Source organism: Protomyctophum parallelum, assembly GCF_964188405.1.
Source record: "Protomyctophum parallelum genome assembly, chromosome: 8".
NCBI lineage: Eukaryota > Metazoa > Chordata > Actinopteri > Myctophiformes > Myctophidae > Protomyctophum > Protomyctophum parallelum.
The window spans coordinates 47,890,160-47,902,865 of record NC_139703.1 but is presented as its reverse complement, the minus strand read 5'-3'; the positions used below and the strand labels follow the sequence as shown (position 1 = coordinate 47,902,865).

Here is a 12,706-nt window from a genome sequence, read left to right as displayed (position 1 = left end):
CAGTGGTCTGTGCAGATATTTTTCCAAACATTTGAGTCTGACAGTGTCAGAGCAGTGTGATAGCCGTGAACATCAGGAAGGCATCAGAACAGAAAGGCATCTGCACTATATTAATGGAGTGATTATGCAAATTAGATAATAGCTTTCATTGCTTACAAAAGAGTGCTCTTGTTATGCCACACACAAATGCAATAATCGTTTAACTATTCTCTCGGTTTGTAGACATCTTCCTGAATTACAGTTGAATAAATCATACTAGACATATATAGCCTACATCCAGAGGCAAGTCTATATAGACCTACACTTGACTAAATACATCTCAGGCTCCAAATTCACTTTCCCAGAAGCTATTCCCACAGCAATTGTTATCCCATTCTGAACGGGCACCCATTTTGGTGTCAGCATCATGTTATGCTTTAGCTATTGAAAAATAGCAGATCTACAAGCTCATATCGCGCCACCGAGTGGCGCGATACAAGCTTGTAGGTCTGCTATTTTTGAAAAATCGAAGAGCGACTGACATTTCTAGAATCTGATCTCAGGTCAGAATGGGTTAATCAGACCAGTGTGTGTCCAGTGGAAACCTCGTATGAATCTGATCTCAGGTCAGAATGGGTGGCCTTTACCTTGAGCCCCTATTGTAAACTGGAAATAGCTTCATATGTTCTATACGCCTAATCTATTTGAACACAATGGTGTACGTAGTGACGGTTTTCTGTAGATAATATGCAATGCAATTGTGCTCGCTCACGCGCACGCGCACGCGCACGCACGCACGCACGCACGCACGCACGCACGCACGCACGCACGCACGCACGCACACACACACACACACACACACACACACACACACACACACACACACACACACACACACACACACACACACACACACACACACACACACACACACACACACACACACACACACACACACACACACACACACACACACACACACACACACACACACACACACTTTTCAAATAAAAGATTCTCAAAGGCATCAAATATAATTGTAATCATTACTGGTGAATACATGAGGAACCTGTACAGAGCTCAATTGGGTTAAATAAAATACATAGAGCATCGCTGCCCTCTAATGGTGAATATAGGAACATGACAGACAAATCTTGTTACCAAGAGAGAGTATTTACTGTATATTGGACAAACCACCTTGTGGAAAGTGAATGTTGTAATACTTCGACTAATTCTTCACATTCATAAATATTAAAAATAAATCTCAGAAATGTCAAGCCTAAAAGCAAAAATACAATTGGACAAATTTACCAAATAATTCAGGAAGATAAGATTGAAGATCTAGATCACATTAAGGACAGATGGGATAAAGAATTGAGAATAATCATACAAGGGAATGAGTTGAATCAGAGTTTCAAAGATTTTTTCAACTATTTAAGATCTCCCTTTTGGCAGGAATATGCTTGGAAGATGAACATAAGGTATTTCCAAACACCTCTCTGTCTATATCCAAGTACACACTAGTAAACTCCAGCTGCTGGAGGGAATGTGGGGAGAATAATGCGGATCACACCCATATTGTCCTTGAAAAAAGATGGGCTCTCTATCTTTTAAATAAAAAAGTAACATACTGTTCCTGTTTGTGTGGTTGTTTATTTTATTTTATTTTTTTAGACCTAAGTATTCAGTAATAAAAACAAAGGAGAAATAAAAAGGAAATGGAAGAACTACAAACATCACAAAACAAAAGCCTAGGCTACCCCCCCCCCCCCCCCCTTTATTTCTATTTCATTTTTTATTTTCTCTGTCTGTATATTTTATATTAAATGTACCTTACCCCTATAGGTTTACAGATAAATTAATGAAAAGAACGTTTTTAGTCTAACATGGGCCTACCCTCTTCTTTTTTCTCTTTTACTATTTTTTTAAAATTTCCTTGTGTTTTGTTGTGTTTTGAAATAGGTGAAGGGATGTAGTTGTCTGTATGTATGCACACAAAAAAAAGGAAGAAAATGGGTCAAAGTCAGCTAACATCAGTGACATGAAACATGTGAGAAACAAATGTGAAAAGAAAATGTATTTGTAACAATACAAGGTTAAACTTGAGATCTGAGCAAACTATACACAGATAAGTAAGATACACAAGTATTATTTCTTAGATTAACTTGCTGTGAACCTTTCAGTAACATTTTCAAAACATGCATCATTATCAGTCCTCGGCGATTATCAAGGTGAGGCAACTTTAAATCTGACGGTGGATATTTGAAGAAGACATTATTTTCCCTCAGGCACAACAGGTTCCTGTTGCATCTCACAACAATTCTCTGAAGACATCCTGAATGTTGACCTTATCCCCAAACAACAGGTTACTGCAGTCCTGGCCAAATGACGAACAGCCCACCCAGAACAATGCCCTGGTGAGGTGTTCTCACAGATCAGATTTATAATACCGGTAGCCTATAGCCTTAATAATCATTGAGGACTGATAATGATGCATGTTTTAAATATATTACTGAATGGTTCACATCAACAGGACAATACAAAGCATCACAATTGAAAACAGCAATTATTGAATCTAAGAAAGGAACAATTTGCGTACTTGAATCTGTAGTTAGATAAAAAATACGGAGGTGGCAATCCACAGAACATTTTCATATTACGCCTTCAACAAATATCTGATTGTCTTTGCATTCAGCTGTTATACAGTATATGTGGAGGCCGAGTGTTTCATCCTTTATTTTCTGTAACCTATATGTAACCAATGTGTGCCTTCTATACTAAATATTATCTCCATTATGTCCAAATATGCTCATCATGTAGTTGGAATGAGATATTAAAATAAGAATAGTACTCAGGACTGTGTAATCCACGAATATGTATGCATGCCTCTATAGTATACACTGACATTGAACTAGCAGAGCAGGAGGATACAGCCGCAGGAGAGGTCAAGGGGTCAAGCCGGAGGTGTCTATACTTAAAGGAGAATTCCATGCTAGAATGCTTTCTTACCTTTCTTACCTTTCTTTGTAGTTGTTGCGTCCCCATCAAAGAGGTCCAGGTGTTTTTTTGTGCAAAAGCTCCTTATTGGCTATTTCCATCTAAAGAAGTAGTAAAGTGTGCCGCTTGGGATATTATTTACATTATGAAGAGAGGATATATACAAAAGAATTATAATTTTGAGGGATGGAAATAAGCGAATTAGCACAACACCCCATAGCCCCATTCAATTAAATGCAATTCATTTAGGGCTTATGGTAGGGGAAATAGCCAATAAGGAGCTTTCCCACAAAATAACACCTGGACCTCTTTGGTGGGGACGTAACAACTACAAATAAAGGTAAGAAAGTCTTCTAGCATGGAATTCTCCTTTAACTCTAGCAGGAGGATAGCCACCGGCACCACCAAAACCCTTTAAAGCACTGACCTTATGCTGCTGACACACCCAGATTATCTTGTCTGGACAGAATGCAAAGAAACACCAGACAGGGGAGGGGTGGACATACATGGCAGAAGCTGCCAAATAAGGTCTGGCGGAGACCGTCCGTCCACACTTTCCCCGGTCGTAAACCATTATAGGATGCTTCTCTCTGCTAAATACAGGAAGGTGAACGAACGAACAGTCAAGGCGGTAAGATGTACTGAATGTATGGACGATGACAGATATTTATCCCCAAATGCCCATTTTGTCTTTTGTGTGTGACGTGTGTGACACCTTCTGTGCATGTATAAAATGAAACGACTGTACGTATGTGAAATGTTATGCATTGTGATAAGCACGCCGTTTGGTTATCATGGTTCATCCGTTGCAACGAAATAAATAAAGTTGTCTTCAGTCGACCTGGTCTTCAACTGCCTTGCTGATTTAAACTGCACCTTCACATATACTATTGTTTTAGGAGCTATGAACCTATGACCCTCTTGATCTGAAGGTATGGATCCTATATGTAAACAGTATGAGTGTTCATGAGGTTAAAACTTGAGAGGCCTGGGCCGGCCAAGCAGTCCGGCCACCTAGGCTCCTAATGCAGCCTGACAGCGCATTGCGGGTTCGAGTTCCGTTCCTACTATTTCCACTTTCCACAATCAATAAAGGCAAAAAAGCTAAAGCTAAGCTAGAGTCTTCATAATGCTGAGGGTATGAATCCACACTTTCCACAGGTGATCAAACTAAAGGCAACATACAAAACTGAAAAGGAAAAAGAACCTCATTCTTGATGTAGGAGACAAAAAACCCATTCCATAGGTCTTCCCTTTCAATCAGTTTCTTTTTTGAACCCACACTCATACCTGACATGCATCACATTGAATATGATCGATTGTAGATCTGCTATTTTCCATGCAGGATACCGTCATACGACGGCACTGCATGTGCATGTACAAGGCCAGTTTTCCATTGCACTAAGCACTGGAAATGGATCGTTACCAAGGGAACCAACTGGGGCAATGGACTGTACAGTGCGGTCCTTTTAAGAACCCCACCAATGACTAGTGACTGGAAAGAAAGGTCAGGTCACAGGAGATATCAAAGCGGAATGTCTATGATATCACTCAGACATATGCATAACTATTCTATTCATAAACAGGCCATTCTACAATATATTTTGTAGTTTTGGAAATTGTACCAGAGATCAAAATATTGAAGATCACAGACTTTAATGGATAAACAGCCTATTGATATATATTTTGCTACATTATTCATGGTAATCCAAAGTCAGAAGTAGTGCTACATATGTGACTAGAAATACACAAAGCAATTTGTTCCACGCAGAAGAAAATATGTTACTTTCTGTGGTGCATAAAAAGAAAAGTCCATAACAAAGGGAACTTATAGTTTGTGGAGCTAAAATGATTTCCTCCTCATGTGAGTTCTGCCTGTGCGAAGTGCAATGTTACTGGGTGAGGCCTGAGTTGAAGTGCTCGTTGAGCAAGAGGAGACCTGGTCCACTCTGTAGGAGATGGAGTTGTAAAAGACAGGGTTGATGTGGCAGCCTGCTTGCTCGCATTGATACAGAGAGTAGCTGTCAGAACGAGTATCCAGGCTGCAACACAAACGGGTAAGAAAGGCACCGATTCTGTTGGTCTCAGGTTGCACAGTGTCGTCTCTCGTCCCAGATGTCACCACCATGCACTCCTCTACCAAAGAGGGGGACAGGAGGTTGGTACAACTGGTGCCACCCTCCATGGGAAGGGTCAGGTTGCACCGGCTACTGTGGTCCTCTCCACCCTCTTTACTGCCCAGGTCTGTGGCCTGCTCGTCATCCTCCCCCTGTCTTCCCTCCTGGCATATTTTAGTCTCTCCACTCTGCTGCTCTCCATCTGTCTCTGAGGCCCTCTCTGGCTCCTTCGGGCCAACAGTTAGGAACCTCAGCACTACCAGGTTAAGGAATGCTCCAGTGACTGTCAGACCGACCAGGATGTACATGAAGCTGAATGCTACATAGGGACTTCGCCTCTGAAGAGCCTCTTTCTTCTGCAGGGCTACAAAGTCCCCAAAGCCTATAGTAGTCAAAGTGATGAAACAGTAATAGTAAGCGTTGAAGTAACTCCAGCCTTCAAAATGGGAGAAGGCTGCGGCTCCCACACACAGGGTGCTCATGCAGGACAGGAGTCCCACCAGGACCATGTTTCCCATGGACACCTCCGTTGTTTGCAAGCCCATACATTGCTTTGATCGGCGCAGTAGATAGCGGACAAAAGTATTAATCCTCTCGCCCAGGCTCTGGAACATGACCAAAGTCAGAGGGATGCCCAAGACACCGTAAAATATGCAGAAGGCTTTTCCACCATCAGTGCGTGGGGCGGCATGGCCATAACCTACACAATCATAGTAGAGGATATAGATGACATGAGGCACAAAAGATAATCACATACAATCTCATACAAACATATAATATCTCCCAAGCTGTGGAATGGCTTTCCAAATTCCAACTAAACCAACCTATAGCACACCTTATTTCTAATGAATATCTGTCAACGTATTAATTCAATCTAAATGTTAGATGCTAGTATAGGTTGGTTACTTGTAACAGTAAATAATAATTTACGTCATATGTGTCTGAGCAAATCAACATCTTGTACAGGTGATGATGTATTGTACATAATGATGTACAAGAGCCTATATGTTTGCCTATATGTTTGCTTGTCCACAAATGTAAGGATTGATGATTAGATATAAGTAATCTACATAGCTTTGATGCTAGTTGCTTTAGCATTTTCTGTTGTATCCTCCTATTCAGAGCTACGTACTATATATTTATCCTATATATATATATATATATATATATATATACCTGTACTTTACCGCTCACCCTGCCGTTTGTTGACCAGATGAGCTATTCTCCTATCCTATGGGGTCCAGTCCCGTGAACTTATAAAATTGTTATTTTGATCAGAGTTTCACTGACTGGCCTAAAGCATGTCAAATTGCGGGTTTATTAAAAAAAATGAAGGGTTGCTACTGGACTGAACTAGAGTTTATGCCACTTACTGTATACTGTAAAATCGGTCTGGGTAAGAGCGTCTGCCATAAGCCTTAAATTGTAAATATTGAAGAGAGACTTTATAACGGTCCTGCTGCGATCGACCTTTGAGTAACAGAAAGTGGGAAATTGAGGAGGGGTGATAAAGGAATTCAACTTGCCAATTGTTGTGATAACGGTGATTGCAAAGTAAAAAGAGCCCGCAAATTTCCACTGTCTCCCGGCGCGATGTGGCTGCGACTGCAGGACCACTTTCTCTATCTGTCTGTAGTCATCATCGGTGAAGCCGTACTTCTTCTTCAGCTCGTTGAGTTTCTGCTCCAGAATCTTCTTCCTTGAGCTCTCACTTTTTGACTCCAGTGCGTCAAAGACCGCGGCTCCAACGAGCAGGTAGGAAACCATTGAGACAATGAGGATGATGGTCCGAATGTTCTGTATCTTCATCCTCACTCCGAAACAACTGGAGTGGGCAGCAGAGACTTTTGCTCAGGAGGAGAGAGGCTACACAGGTGGTGGTGGGCGCGATGCGACGCACGCTGCAGCCTCATTCATATTTTCAGTGAGGTGAAGTGACCGACATGAGGCCTTTTAGCACTTCGCGCCTCCTAGGATTACTATTGATTGAAGGCTGCCTGTTGAGACTGTAACTACATCCTGGACCTGCCCTAATTAGAAACACTCGGGATTAACGAGCATCAACCACAACCACGGCACCCACCGTGACCCAGGTTACTTAAGCTAACTAACTAGCTCGACCCCATACGCCCCCCCCCCCCCCCCCACACACACACACACACACACAGACAAACAAACAAACACACGCGCATTTTCTCCCCTTCCCCGCCCCTCTCTCTCTCTCTCTCTCTCTCTCTCTCTCTCTCTCGCACACGTTGGTTGAAACCAGATAGGTGTCAATGGCGCAAATTCAAAGCCAAATTGGTGTGTGGACAGCGTTGCCTGAGAGCAAGGTTAATCGACAGGAAAGAACACAATCTTTTGTTTATCAAGGTCAAGGTCTATATATGGCTATAGGCTACAGTATCACTACTACATCAAGTTTTATATTGTAAGATACTAAGATTGATTGCGAGAGATTTCAAGCGTTTAGCAAACTTGTGGTGCTGATTCGTGGTTGTATGCTGTCCATGGTGCTGAATTCGTTCTTGCTCTAATGGACCTATACCTGCTAAAATCTTAGGTTTATGTAACGTGTGTGTGTGTGTGTGTGTGTGTGTGTGTGTGTGTGTGTGTGTGTGTGTGTGTGTGTGTGTGTGAGATCAAACCCTCTTGGTGTTAGTTTGACTCTAAAAGTGTCTATAGTGACTCCCAGAGTTAGAATGAACGCCACAGGGACTTTACTGTGTGTAATCTGTATCACAGAATGACAGGGGTTGCTACAGAGACGCCAAATAAACAGCTGGCCTTTCTGTACTCTATAGCGTCTTGATTGTGTTGCCCTGTGAAGCGTACATATGCCAAGAATTCACAATATGCTTGAGTAATGCATTACTCTGAGCAGTGAAGCATTGGCTGGTTCAGAGTTGACCTTTACAGAGCCCTCTTAGTCGCTGGGCGATGAACCAGGCCCTCATCATTAAGTTGAACACACTTAAGGAGACACAGAAAGGGAAGCAGAGAGAGAGAGAGAGACGTGACCTATACATTTTCTGTTTGGGTGTCGGCATATTATGTTAGCTGTGTGTGTGTGTGTGTGTGTGTGTGTGTGTCATGGTTGTAGTCAGTTCCCCAGGAGCATGATGGATGTGTCACATTAGTGTGAAGTGACAAAGTCGTAGTGTACTGTTATTGAATCAATGTGACTAAGGGTGCATGAACAAGTGAGGACTGTCAGGGTTTCAGTGTCATTCACTGCATTTGGTTCACTGTTATGTTAATATTGGACATTCTGCAGAATAACCCCTTACTGTGCTAACAGGGGTGGGTGACAGGGTCCGTACTGTGAGGCCATTACCTAATTACATTTAACCCATTCTGACCTGAGATCAGATTCATACAAGGTTTTCCACTGGACACACACTGGTCTGATGAACCCATTCTGACCCGAGATCAGATTCTAAAAATGTCAGTCGTTCTTCGATTTTTCAAAAGAATAGCAGACCTACAAGCTCGTATCGCGCCACTCGGTGGCGCGATATGAGCTTGTAGATCTGCTATTTTTCAATAGATAAAGCATAACATGATGCTAACACCAAAATGGGTGCCCGGTCAGAATGGGTTAACATTCTCCATGAAGTTCAGACCCATTTCAGGCCATTCCAATTCATAGTGCTTATTCATGCACTCCACCGTGCAATAAATGTCTGACTGAAATAGATATAGAGGTCCATACCGGTGGTCATGTTTACAATTGAATATGACTTACCTATGCATACATTACATGCTGCCATCTTCCAGGCATCCAGAGGAAACCTCTGGATTCCATTCATTTCAGTACATTATGAAAATCAACTTGCAAAGACTTCAAGCTTGCTTGCACACTATATACCGTACTCATTTGTTTTGTTTGTTTGTTTGTTTGTTTGCTGGTTTGTTGTCAAAGTTACATTATAGTTGCATTTACGAAAAAATACTGACTTGAAATTCAAATATCCATGACTTATTAACTGCACAATGATGTTTAACAATTCTTCAGTTAACATGTTAATGACGGCCCAGGCCGTAGTGTAACGGTCTGGGCACCGGACTGGTAATCCAGTCGCAGTGTGCCGCGGGTTCGACTCCCGGACCCGACACGGCCTTTACTGCATGTCATCCCCCCCATCTCTCTCCCGTTTCCTGTCAGCCTACTGTCTGTCCCTTCAAAAATCAATAAAAGGCGTAAGCAACAAAAAATATCTTAAAAAAAAAAAAACATGTTAATGACGTCGGAGAAAGAGTAAACAAACGCATAATCTAATAAATAAAGTCATTCATGGATTTATGGTCTCAAGAAGCTGAAGTTGAGCGATATTCAACTGTAGAAAACCTATTTTCATGCAGTTTGCAAACAGGTCTTGAATGTCCTTTAAAATTACCCCAGTACAATTGTCTGCCTGAAAAGAAGAAAAGCAAGTCCCTAAAAGAGATAATTACTAGCCTTGCCTACACTTCTACTCAAATGAGCTTAAGTGCACACGAATCATTCAAGATCAGTTCATTGTTCTGATCTCGTTTGTTGAACACAAATAATATCCAATAATGACAAAACAATTCAGCAGTGTGTGGATTTTATCATTTAAAAAAGACATAACTTTTATAGTCTCATTAACCTGTGGTCGAATGACTTTTACCTCTAATTACACTGTCCATGCAGAATTGCCAGTGTATTATCTTATCTGATGTGATACTGATCTCATATCTCTCATGTGTACTGTACAGCATGGCTTTGCCAGATCCACATATCCCTCTATCTCTCCCAGGAAGACATTAACACCAGGATGAGACTGTTGTCGAGACCATAGAGACTGTTGTCTCGATGGTCATTTGTGCATGTTCTATCCCCATGGAAAATGAGCTGTAGTAATGTAACGCAAACAACCTGTGATTTACAACAATAGTGATAAGGTTGTATTGTATGTGCAAAAGGATGCTATGCACACCAATCCTTTTAGTGGTGCCGGACTGCCGGTCCACAGCAGGATAATCTAAAAGTAAGTGGATGCACACTCTGATAGAGCTAAACTGCCAAGAATTGTATGACCATAATACAATCCATTATCTACTCTACTTTACATATAGTGTGGGGAAATATGACCAAGAAAACTGCACAGCAAAAATCTTTGGTATTAACCATGGTGTATAAATTGAGCATTATAATCTAAAACAATGTTCAAAGTAACTTGATTCCTTGCCTGTTCATTCAAATGTGATTAGTTTAGTATCTGCAGATGGCCAAGCAGTGGCACAAATTACTTTACATTATATCATTTCATCCAGACATACCAGAAGCAGACACACCTACGGCACATCGAGGCGGTATATATAGACAAATTCAGAAACGGGTCGCAGCTTACGTATTTCCTGTAGGTAGCAGGAAAAAAAAGTCTAAAAAACGTTTATTTTCGAAGCTGGGAAGCGTCTCTCTAAAATGCACTTTGTGCCATTTACAGCAATGTGCCGGACAGAGTAATTTATTTTACTATGGCATTTACGGGTTTTGCCTGCACCGATCTGGTTGGATTCATTTTATCTAATGAATAAAATAGTGCATTTTAGAGAGAAGCTGGGAGACGCTTCCCAGCTTCGAGAATACACTTTTACCAAGGTCTAGTAGGCTTTGTGTCGGTGAGTAGTTACGTTGTTTTGTTTATTTTCGGGGAATTGTAAACCCTCGTACGCAGTGGGAAAAGCTACTAGTGAGCAGTGGATGGGAGTCTGGCAGGGCGTCAGTGAGAGACTCGCTCTAAGCACTGGACCAGGGCTAATGCACAAGGTGCATGATGAGAAGCAGTACAATACAATACAATACAATACAATACAATACAATACAATACAGACTACATAGTCCGACAGCCAATAGTCCTAGTTTTTAGCAGTGGGGTTGGCTTCAAAGGCTTGCAGGAGGGGTCCATATGGCAAAATTGCCCAAAATACTGAATGCAGAATCTGATCTGCCACAAACGTTAATCACACAACTCAGAGATTCAACTTCCACCCATATAGGGAAAGGCTACAAATGTTGATGGTTGCTATGATTTTTTTTATAGACAATGCAGAAGTGCAACACAATGTCTCTTCTTTTAGGTGTCTGTCTGTCTGTCTGTCTGTCTGTCTGTGTGTGGGATAGGTTCATTGAAAATAACGGAGGCGGCTGTTTTGACACGCGGCGTTCGCAGACGGTGTGTGTAGGGCTTAACATGAAAGTATTCGTACAAATGCATGGTAGGGAAATATGTTCATGGCAAGGACCGCAACATTTACAGTTATTAGCCCACAGACCCCCATTTGTAATTTGGCCAGTCGCACAGATACTCCCAAATGTGTGAAAAGTGGGAGTGATTGGTGTAGGCAGTGAGGAGCTACGGCAGTGACAGTGACAGACACACATTCAGACAGACATTTGGTTAATTATAGTATGATGATATGATGATGAATGATATGTTATGGCATGTGGTATTGTACTAGTGTACTACTTTGCATTTGTAATAGGCCTACTTGGAGTTGATTGAATGTCCACAGACCTGACAGGCCATTATTCTTGTGTAAAAGTGAATATCTTATAAAAATATATATCATGTTTTCTGTATTTCTCATGCTTTTGAACAATGCTTTAATGACAACTCATGTAGTGCGTAGTGGGTGATGATGAGTCACACCTGCCGTCATTGTGGGGGTGGCACTCAAAGGGAACTAGAAAAAGTGCCCTTCTGGGCACAGGTCTCCACCAGGAGTTGGCATACAAAGTTATCCACAGATCCGTGCAGTTAGAGGTAAAAACACTTTTCGGCCAGTTATAGCGCCACCTTGAGGCTGAGTTGAAATTGTTCATGTGGCATTTCGTCCTCGGCCTAGTGGGAATGTGGGTGCACAATTTCACGGAAATCACGCGATGTGTTCATGATTTGCAGCATTTTGTTTGAAACTGAGCACTCCTGTGAACTTTGGAAGCCAATCTTAACCAATCAGGATGGAGTCTGAGAAATCTGAAAGACCGGTTTCGTTGAATGGCTCTAGAGAGACTGTGTACCAATTTGCGTGATGTTTGGACAAAATCTGTAGGTGTACTGTGCAAAAACTTGTTTTGCACAAAGCGGCCTCCTGGTGGCACTATAACAGGCCGTTCTGGAAAGTTTGGGGCAGAGGTTCATCGTTGGCATCCAGGGAGTGTGTGTGCAAAATTTGGCATCGACCGGGTTAACGGTGGCCGAGATTAGCTGCTCACGGACACACACACACAAACACACACGGACGGACGGACACACGGACACACGGACGGACGGAGTGCAAAACATACTCTCCCCCCATGCCTTCGGCCTGGTGGAGACAAACAGTAGGCTATAAAGGGAAGGACTGAACATACATTGTTATTTTGACTTGAAGAAGATCCACACCGGAGCAAGATGTCTACATTTTTTTCAAATAAAGTATTCATCATTGTGTCATACAAATTGGTATGGTACCACAACACTTCAAAGTCCCTAAAAACAAGGCTCCAGAAATTCCAAAACAAACTGGTCAGGCTACTATTTGGCCTTATTCCCACTAGAAACCGCCTCAACCTGCTCATTTTGATAGGTTGGAATGGTTGT

The 12,706-nt window shown here is 41.9% G+C and overlaps 1 protein-coding gene across 1 annotated transcript in view; it reads right to left on the bottom strand.

The window, feature by feature from the left end:
• Positions 1-6,902, bottom strand: part of LOC310863061 (potassium channel subfamily K member 15-like) — a gene marked incomplete at both ends in the record, with an annotated part of 69,103 nt that extends 62,201 nt beyond the window's left edge. The window contains 2 exons of the mRNA XM_083771183.1: positions 5,047-5,793; positions 6,620-6,902. Of these exons, the coding sequence (XP_083627309.1) occupies positions 5,047-5,793; positions 6,620-6,902 (1,030 nt within the window). The remainder of the gene's footprint in view (positions 1-5,046; positions 5,794-6,619) is intronic.
• Between the last annotated feature and the right edge of the window lie 5,804 nt (positions 6,903-12,706).